At 34.8% G+C, this 17,871-nt stretch overlaps 1 protein-coding gene across 2 annotated transcripts in view; it reads right to left on the bottom strand.

Moving 5' to 3' along the window:
- The window catches only part of Ten-a (Teneurin-a transmembrane protein), a 136,567-nt gene that overhangs the window by 18,441 nt on the left and 100,255 nt on the right, over positions 1–17,871 (bottom strand). Inside the window, exons 6-10 of one of the 2 annotated variants that reach the window (XM_088269037.1) lie at positions 16,454–16,663; positions 15,367–15,552; positions 7,726–7,872; positions 6,401–6,608; positions 4,935–4,961 (exon numbers count right to left, since the gene is read on the bottom strand). In XM_088269037.1, the coding sequence (XP_088125163.1) occupies positions 4,935–4,961; positions 6,401–6,608; positions 7,726–7,872; positions 15,367–15,552; positions 16,454–16,663 (778 nt within the window). The remainder of the gene's footprint in view (positions 1–4,934; positions 4,962–6,400; positions 6,609–7,725; positions 7,873–15,366; positions 15,553–16,453; positions 16,664–17,871) is intronic. The other variant, XM_088269038.1, reaches the window with a different exon arrangement.

Below are 17,871 nucleotides of genomic sequence, written 5' to 3'. Positions count from 1 at the left end.
GAATAAGTCCAACGAAAATCGCTATTATTGTATAAGTATATATCATTTCATTAATTGATTCAGCAATCACTGTGTGGTAATATCAATAAATTTTTAGTTAAAATTTTAGTTGGTAAATACCACTTTTAAAAATAAACTATTGTGACATGTTTGACGGTGTTTGAAAATGATGCGGAAGGCATCGAAACACGTGTCACAATAGATTTTAAGAAAATGTGGTATTTACCACGTGAAATTTAAATAAAAAATATGTATCACACCTGTGTATTACACTTCTAATCTTTATCTACACCCAATGGTGTATAAGGCACTGTATCGTATTGACGCAGAGTTATCTTGATCGTTACTTACATGAAGGTAAGGTGATCAATCCTGTTTTTTAGGTAGTCTAAGGTTAATATTAAATTAATATCAGAGTGAAAATTTGATAATTTTTTATATTGACCCATTCTCCGGGAATCGAACCCGATGCCTCTTAGATTGTAGCTTAATGCGCTAAAAATTACATTACGGAAGCGATCATTACCTGTTTATATATACGTAACGATTATTACGTATATATTACAGTGTTTTTAATTATTATTTCTCGATAAACCATGCGTTTATTCTTTGATTAAATACATAAGTACTGATTGCGTTTAATTTCAGTATTAACCCTTTTTTAAACCATACAGTTTTAAAAATCAAATAATTTTTTTAAATTCAGATCATCAAAATGGGATTTTATTAATATTGTTGTATAACAAAATAATTCTCAAGTCTTTGCTCTTATATAAGATTATCTAGGTCCCTTAAATGCCAGTTAATATAAATGCGATGGTGAAAAGATTATAAGAATGATAATTTTTTAAGCTCTTTTAAGTCACAGTTTTCGGAAGTGGAAGTAATCAAAAAGTCAGATTTAATAAAATTTTAAAAAAAACTTTCTTAAATTTCGAACTGGTAATGAGAGATTGGTATTTTCAAGTAAGTGGATTCTTCAATAATTGAAAATTCATTCGCAATTGGTACATGAATATTTAAGTGTTTTATTTTCAAACAAACTAAAATGAAATAATATACATCTGCCTCCAGAAAATGTGTTTTATGTGTTAATTCTTTATTGAGCTACGAATTTTAAAATTACTCAGTACTCAACCCTTGATTCATTAATTTTTCCGGTCAGAGGCGTAAGAGGGTGCATAAAGCGACTTTAGTGTTTAAAAAAGCTGCCCATCCCAGAAAATTACGTGATAGACGTCTCATGATTCGATCAGTTACAAAAACTGATCTAACCAGTTGTCAAGCTATATACAATAGTTACACTAGGCGAGCTTGCATTTGGTGTTGAGATACGATTTTTAAGAAATTAAGGAAGCGTTTCCACAGATTAATATTTTACGGTTAAATTATATGAGCAACTTTTGAGGTAAGTATTGAACGAAAATGTTCTATAAATTATTCAAAATTATTTTTATTAAACGGTCCCATTGTTGATGATTTGTTAATTGTATTATACCGTTTTGTTTACTAAATAATTCAAATTCACAATTCAAATGCTTTTAAAAGTACTGTTAAAAGTTTTAAAAGTACTTTTAAAAGAAATCTGGTTACAAAAAAATTAAAAATTAAATTTTATAATTTATAAGACAAATATGTACTAGTCATATCATAAATAACAATATTTTTCTGGAATAAGGTCTATTGTATGGAAACCGAGTAACTACTTTTGAAAAATGGTCCCCAAATTATAACCTTTGCCATATATACTACAGTATAATAAATATCTTAGCTATATCGGCTAGCAAACAGTTTCTTTAAAAAAGTTATGAAATTTTCTGCAAATTTTATAATATTTACTATACAAACAATATGTTTATACCATAAAGTGAATATTATAAATACAAAAGGATGTTTTATTTTCAAATTCAACAAATACACATTTGAAGATATTTTCTAGGAAATAATTTTTATCTCATTATTCATTAAGTATTACCAATTAAAAAAACGGTAAAAACATTTCATTTTAAGCATATTGTTCCTGGAAGGTTTTAAAGGAATAAAAACACACAAAAAATCAAGTAATAATGATAAAAAACTGAAAATATCGGGAATTATCGTTTATGTTAAAAAGTAGTTATAATATTTCATTGGAATCACAATTCTATATTCCTAATTTGTTAATTTTTGAAAAAGGCTTCATGATTGCGTATCTTATTTGTAAGACTTGTATTTTTATAAGAGTATATATCACGAAGAAAATAATATATTCGATAAAAAAATGTATCGAATTTCAGTGAAAAATGTCAATAAAATATCCTTCTTAGGCACGCTATTGTCATGGATTCGTCATATTCATTGAAAACCACAGATATCTAACAAGTACTAATGTAAATATAATTATTTTCTTAATTTAAAACTTACGACTATGTCGATGGTTTACTAATATGAGATGTGAAAAATATAACACATTTTCTACTGGCAAAAGTTTTCAATTCACAGTATAATAAATTGTAAGCAGATTTTTAAAAAATTCAATGAAAAACTGCTAACGATAGCAGGGATTAATTCAATTCATTATAATTTTTCTTAAATAGGTAAAAGTGTAGCACATATTTTCAGAAATAAAGTAGAAAGTCCATGTTTTAGGTTCCACTTGTAAAATTTGCTATCGGCTATTCTCGACAGTTAACCTAACGTTCAGTAGATATTTTAAACAATTCTTCTTATCATATCGCTTCTGTATCATTTCTTCGTTGAGGCAAAGGACCTTTATCGTGGAAAGAATGAAATTAAGATGAAACATGCAAAAATGGGACAGAGGCTATGTATACTCCTCGCATGCTTTGAACAAATAAAAAGGATATTTACACTGCTGTAACAATCTATATCAGTCATGGTAATGAAAGGTTTCTATAACATTAGTTAAAAGTAATAGTAAGTAATACAACATGTGTTGAAATATATCATAGAAAATATTTACAGAATATATTCACCTACTATGAGGACAATTTTTGTCAGACATTAATGCTTTCAAACAAATTGAAGCGTATTATTTTGTTTCATGGACGTAGATATACACTCTCATAGTTAGTTACAAACATAATTTATAGGTTTTACCGTGTATTACTATTGATTTTTCTAATTGATTTTTCTTTTTAACTACACAATTTTGTTCCCAACGCAAATCAGTGATTAAACCGTAGAAATGTATATATGCTTTTGTTTCTTTGCACACAATGAAGTAATAACATCAATAAGAGTTAATTAATAAATGAATGCACAGAATATGATAATTCCAATGCTTTTTTCAAATTAACACGATATTGGAGTATTGTTTTTTAAAAGGTGTGTCCTCATATGCATGTGACAGAAAAATATAATTTTAGATAGCATATACGAGTACATATGATTTTTAACACGTTTTATAATGTAAAAATACAAGGCTAGTATTAAAAAACGATTTTTACGATTTTTGTTGTTTACTGAACTTTAGCAATGTAGAAAATGTTTTGTGGTAAGCCTAAATACTTAGTATTTTAGATATATTATTATTGAATATGAGATGTTTGAAACGGAGGAATGGATAAATGTCGATAAATTCGTGATCACATCGTTATACCGTATCAATATTAAAATGATCCTTGCTCGATCGAAGTAAAACGAATGATTTATATCCGGAATCGATTCGAGATTTCACAAATTTCAAAAAACACGTTTGAATTGACAATAACGAAAACAAGAAAAGTCTCATAGTAGGTATTGAGTTCGAAACCAAAATTTCAGCACCATTCTGAAAAACGTTCAAAGCATAATGTATCAAACACCTGATCATGAAATAACACCAAGAAGACTTAAGACTAAGTATTTTGATATCGTTGAAAGTGCAAACAATGACGTCGGTTTTCAGATTTTTTCGGTTCTACAGGATCAATGCAGCAAACAGTTTAGAAGAAATTAGTCGGCTGGAGGAGTAGGCGGTCCTGGGGAGGGGTAAACACAAAATGGCGGGGCGGGGGAGGAAAGGGTGGGTAACAGATAAACAATGAGACGCAGACAAGGGGTAACAAGGGAGTAACGAGTATTATACACCCTACTCTCATCACCGTATATCTTCCAATTAATTGTTATACATTCGTGGGAGATGTTGTCATCTCGCTTTCCGTTGCTTATTCGCTACAAATATCGTCTTTCAATTTGATATTAAATTCGATTAATTTGAAATTCGTTTCATTAGCACAAGATTGCTATGATTTTGCGGCCAAATACTACTGTTACTGATGGTTTGGTACACTAGCGTGATCTTTAGGTTGTTTCCGTATAAGAGGGCTCTCGGATGCAGTTTGTGTGCATCGTCATAGTTAGCGATATTTTCTTCGTTTTTTCTGCGAAAGCTGCAAAATAGGTCCGCTCTGGAGAGAGCGCTTTTTGAGCCCCGCTGTCGGTGATTATATTTCCGCCTCGCTCCCGCTGCGCGCTGCGAGTGTGTGTGCGGTGTGCGGTGTGGTGTGTGTGTGTGCGTGTCGGGGTAGTAGAGACGCGTATCTCGGAGTAAGTCGAAGCGCAGTGGACGAGACACGATATGGAGCGATACAGATAATGAGGGACGATACGGGAGTGCGATACACAGAGCAGCCGGTGCGGGTGCGGGGAGGGGCGGGACGGGGGGGGGGGCTCTATGCGTTCGGAGGTGAGGAGACGAGTAGTAAAGAATTACGAGTAAACTAATGCGAGACATACACATACTGTTACATACACATACCAAAATAAGAGAAATAAAGATACATCGAACGAGGGGATGAGGGAATGAAAAGCTCCCAAGCTGGGCCGGCGGCCGGCGGCCGGCGATGGGCGATGGGCGGATAGGCAGATGATGGGCGATGAGGTATAGCAACAGAACACATACATAGTAGACGGTACAAACAGATAGATGTCGGGGGTTGGCGGCGACTTACCACGGTGTAAAGGAATTCCAGAACTCGCTAGGAGTAGCACGGGGACACGGCGGCACGGGGGCACAGAAAGACAGGACAGATTACTACACATATAGCTACAGCCTGCTCCACCTCACACCACTGCACTCACCTCCACTCGCACTCACACTCACGCACACACAGCCGGAATGAAAAAACACACGTTAGTACATATGTAGTCAATGTTCAAACAAATAAACAAACACAAGTGAATAAAGTATATAAGGGATGGAGGTTGTTACTGGATTATTGGTGAAATATATATTTACTGTACAAGCTCATGACAGACACAAGTAGCAAATTACTATGGACGGCACAAATACAGATAATCACACGAACGAATGACAAAACTCGCAATCTACTCGGCACGTCCCGCGACGCAGTGGCGAGCAGCCGGTCGCCAGTAGCCGGTAGCTAGTAGCGGCGAGTAGCGCGGTACTCGGGGGGAAGTCCGCCACTGGCTTGTGTCCGCCATGGCCCGTGTCAAACCAATTTGCCCAACCTATTCAAGCTGACCAACTCTTATCGTGATTAAATTCAACGGAAACTCTCTTACTAGGTTATATAATAAAACGGTACAAACAAAATACGAACTCAGGGAAACAAATGTAACAAAAAATAACTTTTGACAGCGGAAAGTGCGTGCAAGCGTAATTTCTTTCTCCATTAAGGACAACTCGAATCTTCCCGTCATTCTCCATCCGGTGTGAGAGAGAGGGATAGACGCGTGTATGCTTTTTCATTTAAAATGTGGTGTGTGAAACAGAGAGGTGAGACAGACAAAATGGTTAGACGCACACAAGGGATAACATTAGACAATACACAAACATCCCGGGTCTGGGACGAGCCGATCTGATGCGACGGCTTCTAGGACACTGTCCATGCGACGGGGAGCTCTAGGAACCCCCACAGTCCTCATGGAAAGCGTCATTGCACCGGTGATTCCATACCGTACTAAACACGGGAATCCAACATTACCGAGGCTCGCAACAGACCCGAGAGCGGAGGGGTGAGGACAAAGGAAGAGAGAGGGTATCGAGGACCAGTCGCGGCTTATCGGGCCAGAACCGCACAGAGATCTAGTCCTTCCTATATTCCACTTAAAATTAAACACTCGACTAAGAGAAACACTGCCTTTCTCCAACTAGATTGGTTGAAATATTTGTTCCAGATCATAAAACAAAACACGGGATCACCGATTCTTATGTCGTAAAGATGATTGGAATTAACTCAAATTATGGTGTAAAAAAAAAAACATAAAACATATGAACATATCTCGGTAATAATAATTAGTAGTTTTAGTATGTTAGGTAAAATTAACCTGTTAGTTGATACAACGATGAACCCAGTTACAGGTATAGAAACTCTACAAACCAATCAAAAGTCAGATAACGTAACGAAAGCACTATTTGATAATGTTATCTAGTTGGTTATTGCGGATCACCTACCTTTCGGAGTACTCATCCATGTGAGCGTAGGACTGGACGGAGTTCTCCTCGATGAGGAACTTGACTCTCTGGTAGAAGGAGGCCGTGACGGAAGGAGGCTGCTTCCTCAGGAGCACGTCGGCCGGATCGTTGGATGCCAGACACATTATGTTTTCCTTGCAAGAATCCCGCGAGCAACACTCGGCGTCCGAGCAGTCCGCAGTACCGTCTGTTGCCGTAATGACTTTATTAAAGCATCTACGAGATTAAAGGCTACACCTGCTAATCTACTGATGATCGTATGTAACCCTAGAATGCTAGACATCAAACTTACATCTCGCGGTATCTGGTATTGCCATCTCACATGGGTTAAGACAACCATGTCTTAAACCATGTTTTATTAGCTTCGGAGATGACAAACTGACTAATAAACCGTTTGAAAAAATCTCTGCATCTAAACGGTTAATCCACACAGGTTTTTCATACCTGGACGAAAAGTCACGTGGAAGGAGTATTGATTTTAGTAACGAAGTATATATTTTTTTAAATAATATGATAAAAGGCTTAAAATAAGAAGGTACTATTAATTTCATGATTGAACTTACACATTTTTTTAAGCAAAAAATTGTATTGAAAGAATCATAAAAGAAAAAAATATTTAGAAATAAACGGTCTATACATGATAATATGATGGTAAATGGTAATTTTTTGTGATTTATTATTGCCTAATTTTTCAAAGAAACTGATGTTATTTTAAACAAAACATTCATATATTTAACAAACAACAACAAAAACCAGCTATTTTTTCTTTTTGAATATTATTTTGTGAATAATCAATTCTTTAAACAGTATATTTTGATGATGGTTTTTTCTGCAGTTTATCGGGACGTTATAATTGATGTTTTGAATTTTTTATTATGTATCTTAATAAATAAAACATAAGTAAAAACTCTTAGAGATACTAATCAATACGTTAGTCTAGCGTTCGAGGGTTAAATTTATTGATCAAATTTCGGAGGTCCTCACCAAAAAGTTACATTTCAAATATTGCACAACAATCCATTAAATGCAAATCTGTTCTGTTTATTGTATTCTATCGAAATATTAATCAAAGCTGCGACAAAACGTGTCCAATCCTGTGTTAAAGCAATATTAAATTATTAAATCGCACCAAAACGTAACAATTTTACAAGCTAGAATTTCTGTTTACTTAAAATCATTTATAATGGAAATGTAACGCTTTGGTGAGGACCTCCACAATCGTTTCTCTCCGTATTGTGAATCTTAAAGGAAATAATAAATTTAGTTGACTATTTTGATTTTATGTGTTCATGGTTAAATCTTACCATGATCATTGTCGACATTGTCAGCACACTCCATTTCCAGGGGGATGGAACAGTCAGTTCCGGCCCATCCCTTGGAGCACACACACGCGTACTCCCCGGCCTCCAGGCTGCACTGCCCGTGGCGGGAACAACTGTTCTCACACCCAGCTGTAAAATAACAACAAAGGAAAATCAGTCAAACGAAATCAAGTATGTAAACAAGTGCAAGAAGAATGTTTACAGGATAGAGTTTGGAGAACGTATTTCAGATTTTATTTTTCATCTACGTTTTTTCTAACCCTTATTTCGTATTCCGTATCTAATGGTACGCAGAAAATTATCAGGTATTTAACGTTAATTACATGATGTGTTGATTGGTGTTTTACTAAAGGTATTTACATGATAGAGTTTAGAGAACAAAGTTGTGAGGTATGTATTTAACATATTATTTCGAAAAATAAAAATACTTTGTGTTCTGATCCACTCACATTTTTATTTAACCAACTAGTTTCGGCAACAACCTGTTGCCCTCTTCAGGGTTTAATTTATTACTAATAATATAAGTAATAAATGTAACCCTGAAGAGGTCAACAGGTTGTTGCCGAAACTAGTTGGTTAAATAAAAATGTGAGTGGATCAGAACGCAAAGTATTTTTATTTTTCGAAATAATATATCAAGATGATCCACAAAGTTAATGCTTTCAATATTCAAAACACATGTATTTAACGTTTATTACATGATACGGTGATCGGTGTTGTACTATAGGTACATGATAGAGTTAAGAGAACAAAGTATTTCAGATTTTATTTTCCATCTCAGCTTATACTAACCCTTATTTCGTATTTCGTATCCAATCGTGTGCAGATTATTTATCAGATTATTTATTTAATGTTAATTACACGACAAAATAATCGGTGTTGTTCTATCAGTAGCTGCTGTCCTAGATAATGCATTAAATCTCTATTCAACGCTAAATTACTACAACATTTTGAGTGTGTCCAAATACTTGTTCACAAAATCTGGATTATCTCCAATTACAGGAGTTATTTTCATATTATTTTTTTAACATCTCATCAAAGATGAAGAAGAATATGGAAGTCTGGGCATTTACGGGGCTGACGACCGTCATCGGCTGGTTTAAGTGATTCAAGAACAAGGTTTCTAAATTGGTTCATATATATAGAACTTCCAAGAATTTGAGTAGTGTGGTTGTCAATAATGGGTAGAATTGGTGAATGTTACACGTGTGTAAAGTGATCACTTAAACCAGCTAAATTACTAAGAGAGGTGGATCTGTTTCATCTCAGCACTACTAGATTTAGCCAATTCCTCTCGGATTATATAACATGATGTATATTTTGTTTTGTCATCAATCTTTATTTGGTAAGTTTTATTATTATTTTTGTATGCTTTTCTTGGTGCATTAAAATAATTTATAAATATTTGAATGTATGTTTCAACATTTAAATTTGAATAGAAATAAAACAATTTTCTATCCACTTAACTACAGAGGAGACCAGATATAGTTATCCTAAATAAGACGCCGTAATATTCATTTGAAGTTGTAAGTGAAGTACTTGATAAGGAAGTAAATTAGGAGTTGTTAAGGAATTGAGGAGAAAAACTACTCATACTCGTAAAAAGGTCTGGAGTCGAAATTATAGAACGAATTAAAAATCATGTCGTAATTTCACGAAGAATTGGGTGAGATCCGGTCATTAACAAGATCCGCATCAAGTTTTCTGTATCACCGAAGTGAGCTAGTTATTAAAAACGGATCTTTTCGGTTATTCTGTCATTCGTTTACTGACTCGTTCATGCCAGATCAGTTTCATCGCGATTTTATTGATTCTGTTAAATAATAAAAAATTATGTTTACCATCAGCAGACGGGCATAATTATTGCAAAAAGCATCAACAATAACGACTAAGAAAAGGTCTACAAACGAAAAACCCTTACATTTTCCTCCAAAACTGAATCCATGAGTCAGTGAGCCAATGAATCAGCGAACCAGTGAATTAGAGAACCAGTGAATCAGTGAGCCGGTAAATTTATAAAAGATCAGTGACTAATGAAGGATCAACGACTCAGTTATATCTGAACGCGTCAGCGTTCGTGAAGAAGATTCCTCAGAATTGATCAGGTCACTCAATCAATGTATCTGAATTGACCATTGTTCACAAACGACTCAATATGTACATTTTTTTGAGATTAAGCTAAAAGCAATATTATAGAAACTGTTAGTTTGAATGAAAAAATGTGCATTTCCAACCGCATACATGCGTAACTATTTTTCTTTCTGAAAAATTATTGATTACTAATTTAAAACAGTAATTTAAACTACGTTATATGTTCTTATATAGCGCATAAGAAAAATGTTATGCGTCTTTCAGACGATATTGATTTGTTATATTTATTTTATTTATGATAATAAATAATTTTATTATTGTTAAAATAATTTCAATATTTATTAATTATCTCCGGTCATGAGTAAATATGTAAGTTATTTTATTTTTACGATTAGAGGTGTTTTTAAAAACTGAATTGGATTCGGGGTGAGTTGATTAATACAACGAATCAATTATGAATGTAGAACACTGTGAATAAGTAATCGTAGTTCCAACTAACGAATTCGGAAAAGCAATTTGAGACACGGATTTTCAATCCAAAGCTCGGGTAACTTAATGCAAAATAAATGAGATACCACATTCAACGTAATCCAACATGCAAGATACCGCTATCTTTGTTTTATCGCTGGAAAGTTGAAAACTTTGAAGTAACTCTTTGGTGATGGGCTTTAAGCACTCTGGGAACAATATCCGTGTTCCGTCTTCATTACAAAACCATGGTGTTCCCACTTCCCAGCGACTAGCGAGGGGATGTGCAAATCGATTGCAAAAATTAAATATTAAATATCTTGGAATTGACCACCCAAAACGTGAAACATTTTATGTGAAAAATCTTGATTGAGGTCAAATATTATAAATTAAATTTCATTAATTGATTCGGCAGTCACTTTGTGGTAAAATCTATCCATTTTTAATTTATGTTTTAATTAGTAAATAACACTACTTCTTAAAATCTATTGTGACACGTACTAAGTAAAACATAAATTAAAGATTATTAATTTATGATCGTGGTTTCCTGAACAAAAACTAGTCTTAATGTATCATTTTCATTAATTGCTTCAGCAGTGATTAAGGAAATACTTGTTTTATATACCACTTGAGTTTTATTAAAGACTACTAGTTTCGGAAGCTAAACTTCCATCGCCAGGTCTGAATAATCTTTAGTAAAACTCAAGTGATATAAAAACATGTGTTTCCTTAATCATTGTAACATGTCTTACCAGAAAGTTAATACCGAAACAATAAATAAAATATCTGTGCTTCAGCAGTCACTTTGTGGTAATATGTATTTATCCATTTTTAATTTAAGTTTTACTTGGTAAATATGACTATTAGTTAAAAAATTGTGAATTGAAATAGTGGTATTTAACAAGTGAAAAATTAATTTAAGTATCATATCTTAAAATTTAACCCATTTGTCGATTTTTTCTCACAAAACGAATATTTTTAATGACCTTTTAACACTCCGGTGAATTTTTTTAAAGATGTTGCATATTTGTAACAATGTAAAATGTACGGTTAAGATTGTAAGGTTGCCAACCCTTCAAAGTTTCGTCGAAATGTACGTAGAGTAGACGTCATTAAACATGAAAGGCTTTCGTTTAAAGTTGTTAACGTAATATTATACATGGGGAAAACTATCCACGAGAATTTCCAAGCTAAAAAGGAAATGTAATATGATTTCTGTCCTGCATTCATTTTAGTATGTTTCTTGAACCTGCTTATATAAGGAAGTCATTATTGGATAAAAATTCTTGAAGTTTAAATCAAATTGTATAGGGATATTTAAAAAAACAACTTTTCAATAAATAAGAAATAAAAATTAATAAAAACAAAATATTTTTTGAATTACACAATCAAATAAAGAAAAATCGTCAAAATACACAATGAATGTAAAATTCTTCGTAATATTTTATAATAATAATTTTTGATTTATGTTTTGATTGGTGAATACCACTTTTTATTAAAATCTATTGTGACACGTGTTTCGATGCCTTCCACATCATTTTCAAAAACAGAAATGCATCTAAACACGTATCATAATAGATTTAAAGAAATAGTGGTATTTACCAAGCAAAACTTAAATTAAAAATGGATATATATGACCACAAAGTGACTACCTTATCAATAAATAAAAAAATATATTAATGTTTGTTTGTTTAAAATCATAAATCTCCTAAAGTAATAGATCGATCCCTTTCAAATTTTGACACAACGTTGCATTTGAATACACGCTTATTTTACCATTTTTTTTAGTATTCGCATATTTTATTTTTATTTTACCACTCTTAATTTACTTTGATTATAATCACAAAAAAAAAGTAAATAAACATTGCCGATATTAAACACGTGAATACGTGTATGTATATTATTTCTCATCAAAATCGGACCTTTTTAAAGTATTGAAATTCTTGGCCGTGCCAAGTTTTCCTCGGTCTTCCTGGGATGGTATGACCTTTGTGGAATAATAATATTACAGATTAAGTATGCACGGACGTAGAAACATTAAATTTTTTGACGGATAGCAATGATCAGAATCTCGATAGATATTTTAATTTTCATCTACATAAAAATCAGGCGTGTCAGCAATCGTCTTTCTGTCGGAGGTTTTGAAAGCTAATTTGTTCCCGTCACCGGCAGATATTTTTCTACCGGTAGCTCATAAAATCTTGATCTTTTTCCGTTTGCTTCAAAGACCAGCGCACTTATTTACTCTTCAAAGGTCTTTGAACGTGGTCAAAAGAGCATCACGGCTGCACTGGTGTGCCTTATTGATAGGTATTTAATTATACACCCGCCCGGTGGAGAAATTGCGGTGGGGGGGGGGGTTATTAATACCGAGGGTGGGATTCCCTCTTTCCACCCCCTTTTCTTCCTCTCCGTCTCTTAATGCCAAAGCCTGTAAACCGCAACGTTCGGTACAGCCTTCGCTACTAGGAATATGAGGGAAGGATTCTGATTATAAAGGAAACATTATTCAAAAGAGTACTTGCTCTCATTATACAGTAAAACTCGCAACATATGAAAAATATAATACCATGCTCTTTAAAATGTCTCGCGGTTTTGAATGCTCTTGAAGTTTACGTACCTATAACTATAACTATATTTCTAACTGAATACTACGTTATTTTCCCTCAGCAATAGGCAAAGAGAATATAACGCCACACCAATCTGTATTTGCGAACAATCTTCCCCATTTCCACATTCATGTATCCTCATAAATACCCGCCGATTATTACGACTCCTGAACTTGTCGTTTTCTGATATTGTATATTGACGTCATAAAAGAATACTGTATATATGTACATGCATCATTTGCACATTTTTTATTGGGATCCAATATCATGTAATAAAACTAATATTCGTAATATCCAAAAAGTAAATTTTAAACGATTTTTTTAAACAAATACGTACGTTTACCTCACAAATTGAGAGAACTGTATGTTTATTGAGGGAGTGCGCTTTACAAAGTCTATGCCATACGAGTATATATATCTGTATAATATAAATAACAAAATAAGTAAGAAAATTTGCAAAGTAGATTTTACAACGTCATTCAGACGCTAAAATCAGTAATTATTTAGATTTTGATTTATTTAAATTTTTTTTTGCAAATCGCTCACTCCTTTTGACAACGTCATATGGTATTTAAAAAACTAGATTTTTCAGGATTTCGTTTTTAAAGTTAAAGAATATAATAAAAAAAATATTATTTGAAGACTTGTTGAACTTTTTACAGTGCAACAGATCTTTTAAGGTAAAACCTGAATGTTTTTTCTCCATTTAAAATATATTTAATAAGTTTAAAAAAATAATTAAACAAAACGTTTTGTTCAAAATGCAAAAGCAACACTTTCTATCCTGTAGCGGGTAAATATTAAGTTAAAAATATGCAACTTTTACTGGGATATAGTACATTTTCTGAGCTTTCCGAAAACACGCACAACTGAAAATTGATGATTTTTGATATATGACGTTGTTAAAAGGAGTGAGCGAAATACGTAGTAATAAAACATAGAAATTAATGTATCGTAGTCTTAACAAAGTGGCAAAAAAACCCAATTGACATTTTCATATATTTAAAAAATATTTTTTAAGCTTTGTGTTTTTCTTTTTCTTAGCTTTAATTTCAACGCGATCGCTGTCGAGTAATGGCGAGAGTCTATCCAAAAGGAAAATAATCAAAAATATATATTTGAGGGAGGGATTATTTTCAATTCCGTGTTCCTGAAACTTCAAAGGGAGGAACATCCAACTTATTACGGGGAGATCGATTGGTGAGATAGCGGCGTATCGCTTCTGACTCGGAATACGAAAAACTTTTGCGATTAAATATTCTAATTTCGCCACAAATGCTGTTTTTCCCTTCGAACTTCATCATACTTTGGCTTGGCTTTACTCTTGGTTTTTTTTTACATCTGCCCTTTGTTATAATTAAAATTGTATAAACACCACGAAGTTGGAATATCGCAATGATGCAATATCGATGTACAATAAAATCAACGAATTCTTTAGGCGCCATCAAAATCAAAATACAGTAAAACCTAGATAATATGAAGATGAATATGGAAGTCTGGGCATTTACGAGGCTGACGACCGTCATAGGCTGGTTTAAGTGATCACTTTACACACATATAACATTCACCAATTCTACCAATTATTGACAATCACACTATTCAAATTCTTGGAAATTTTATATATATATGAACCAATATTGAGACATATTCTTGAATCACTAGAACTTCACTAGAGACATCTATTGGTGTAACATCTATTTGGAAACACTCAAAATGTTCTAGATATAGCTGAACTCTATAGGATATTCTTCATCTTCAAGCCCTTATTCGCACCAGATGGTGCATAGGGCACTGCATCATATAAACGCAGAGTTATCTTGATCATTAACACATTAAGGAAAGTTGATCAGCCCTCAGCTTCAGGTACCAGTCCAGGATGTTATTAAATAAATGTTAGGGTAAAAAAAAATTACTTATATATATTTTACCCCCCCTGGTCGATCGAACCCGGGACCTCCAGTGCGGTAGCCGAGCGTGCTGACCATTACACTACGGAGGCGGACTATCGGATATAGCGGACAAAACTCCGGTCGAGTTATTGACTATTCGTCAGATTACGAACTATACTCGTAATATATGCATCTTCGTAATTATAGAAATTTTATAAAGTAGATAATAAAAAAAAAACAGAAAACTTCAAAAGTGCAAACTAAACTTGATTCCTGTTTTAAAGCCGCATTACCGAAAGCAAGCCGGTCGGTATCAGACAATAAATAGAATTTTGTTTGTGTTTTTTTTAAATCCAAATACTTACATTGTTTATATTTTAAAGCAGTAATCTTGATGTGGAATAATTATTGCTTGTTTATTTAACCTATTCCTTAATGTACTAAGATTTTTTGGAAAACATATGTTTTTCTCGTGCGCGTACGTGATACCGGTTAGCGCGGAATGGTGCAGTTTAACGCGCGTATCACGTACGCTCGTAAGGGAGTTAAAAATGTAACAAACTTACGCAGAGTGCAGTGTTTCCCGTTCCATCCTTGCGAGCAGACGCAGGTCCCGTTCTTGCATTGGCCGTGCGCGGCGCAGCGCGCGTCGCACGCACGCTGCTCGCACCGCGTGCCCGCCCAGCCCGCCTCGCAGCGGCACCGGCCCGTCGTGCACGCGCCGTGCAAGCCGCAGTCCAGCCCACACGCCGCTACCAAAGAAATGGCTCATTAGTTACTATACAAAACGAAATAATAATTGAAAAAAAGAAAAAAATTCGTATTCGCAAGTCCGGCTAAAATTTGACCTTGAAACGAAAAATACGTACAAAAATCCCTTAACTGGATCCTCCTACTAAAGGAACTACTATTCTCAAGAAAGAGGAGTATTACACGGGAGTAATACGGCTGTCCAAACTTAAAACACAGTAAGGTACATTTTTTTGTAGTACGTTTTTTTTGGATTTATGGACAAAGTAGAATCTATTAAGTCCAAAAATGCAAAAAAAAGTACTACCAAAAAAATGTCCCCTACTGTGTTTGGACAGCCGAATAGCGCTGACAATGTCGAGTTGAACGTATCAAAATTCCCAAATTCATCTTTGACCAATTTTGATGAACAATTAATATAGGAACCTTGTTTAGAGTTTGTTCCACTCGCTGGAAGCGCTAAGATGCCAGTTGCTTTGGTGATTCGACTGGAAACTCTAAAACATATTTATCCCAGCAATTCCGGCAAGTTGATCTGAAGTTGAGCAATTTACAAAATAGGATCGTATCTGCAGGAAGCGCTAGGGTGTCAGTTCAGTGTTCCGACCGGGAATTCTAAAGGTGGAGACTGACCGGAGCATTTCGTAACGTGTTACGTTACGACGCGAGCATTCAGGCAGTCAGTACAGCGAGCCGAGCGCTGCATCCATAGTTTCGGATGCTCGCTGATGCTCGCCGCGAGCGATGTTACGACGTTATGTTACGACGAAATGCTCCGGTCAGTCTCCACCTCAAAACTTATACGTTCCAGTAATTCCGGAATGAATGTATGAGTTTAACAATCCATAAAAGAAGATCACATCTGTTGATCACTTCATTACATCAAAGTAAAGTATGGCATACCTTGAGAGCAGTCGCTGCCGGTCCAGTGCTTGTCGCAGACGCACTTGCCGCTGTCCAGGTCGTAGGTGCCGTGCTGCGAGCAGCCGGGCAGGCACTGGTACACCTGGCGGTCCACCTCGCCGCACGCCTCGCCGCGCCAGCCCGCCTTGCAGTAGCACTTGCCCGCCACGCACGCGCCGTGCCCGCTGCACTGCGGCTCCGGGCAGTCGGCTGCGGGCAGTGGACACACACCTTTAGTGCCTGGTCTACATACTGCATATATTGGATGTCCAATCCATTATGGACGTGCACCTTTTTACTTCTTCAGAAATGCGAGTTAATATTACGAGGCCTCACACATTGTTGAAAATATGTTTTCCTGATATTCAAGCGTAGTATTTTACGAAAATGGCGAAATTATCCAAATTTCATATTTTATTATTATTATATATGCTTTAAATTATCCTTAATGAACTCAATATTTAGGTAGAAACAAGATGGATGCAGAGTTGAGCGTTGATGCTGTTTTGCAATTGACGGGAATCGAAACCGCGACGCCAGTTTCGCAGTCGAACTTCTACCCAACTATGCTGAGGTGTCTATTTTCAACAACCCAACTCTTGCATATTTTATTTAGAGATTTTATATCAATCAATAATATCAAAAAGGAACAAAATGCTTTTCAAAATCGTTATTTGGGATAATTTTTTCACTAAATTACTTAGTACCTACGTTGTATAAAATCATGCATATAAATTGTTGCCATGAGTATTCGTGAATAGCATGTTATTGCATTGTGAAAACTTGTGTGGTTTTGCGTTATGTCGATAAACTCTTATAGTAGGCCTGAAAATACGGGGTAATCAACCATTTGATTGGCACAAACCTTCCGAATAAATGGGTTTCGTTCTGTTAGCGCCGGAAAGCAGCTAATTCCAAATAGAATAATTATCTTTCTAATGAGATAATGCTCTGGTGCGCATGTTTTCGATTATTTTCTAGCCATTTTGCGGCGGTAATCGACTGGTATGCACCCTAAATTCTAATTACAAATTGGAGGAGAGCAGGTTCGAATAAATCAGGTGTTGCTGCTAGGCAAAAAACAAAGAGAACGGAATAGAAAACATTAGCGGTGGAACGGATATTGCTATCAAGAGCTTTGGGGTGAACGGTTCTAATTACTTTTTCACGTGACCGAAGACGCAGTGAAGAAAAAATATGTACCAGGCGAACAGCAATTGGTTAACAGTTCTGTATGTAATACTTTTCCGGCTCCCCCTGCCTAAGAGCTTCCTCTGTCAACAAGACGAAATAATACGAGGGAGGAAAATAAAACTTTGGGATGATTGGTAGTTTTTCCATTAGGTACTTTCAAACTCGGCGATTGATTTTGCGTTTGATTGATGTGTTTTGGTGGAGGGTTTAATTAATATTGCTAA

This window comes from Brachycentrus maculatus, unplaced genomic scaffold, assembly GCF_059751285.1.
Source record: "Brachycentrus maculatus isolate JH-2025_06_01 unplaced genomic scaffold, ASM5975128v1 h1tg000336l, whole genome shotgun sequence".
In the NCBI taxonomy this organism is placed as follows: Eukaryota; Metazoa; Arthropoda; class Insecta; order Trichoptera; family Brachycentridae; genus Brachycentrus; species Brachycentrus maculatus.
The sequence above is the reverse complement of the archived record's forward strand: the minus strand, read 5'-3'. Positions and strand labels throughout refer to the sequence as shown.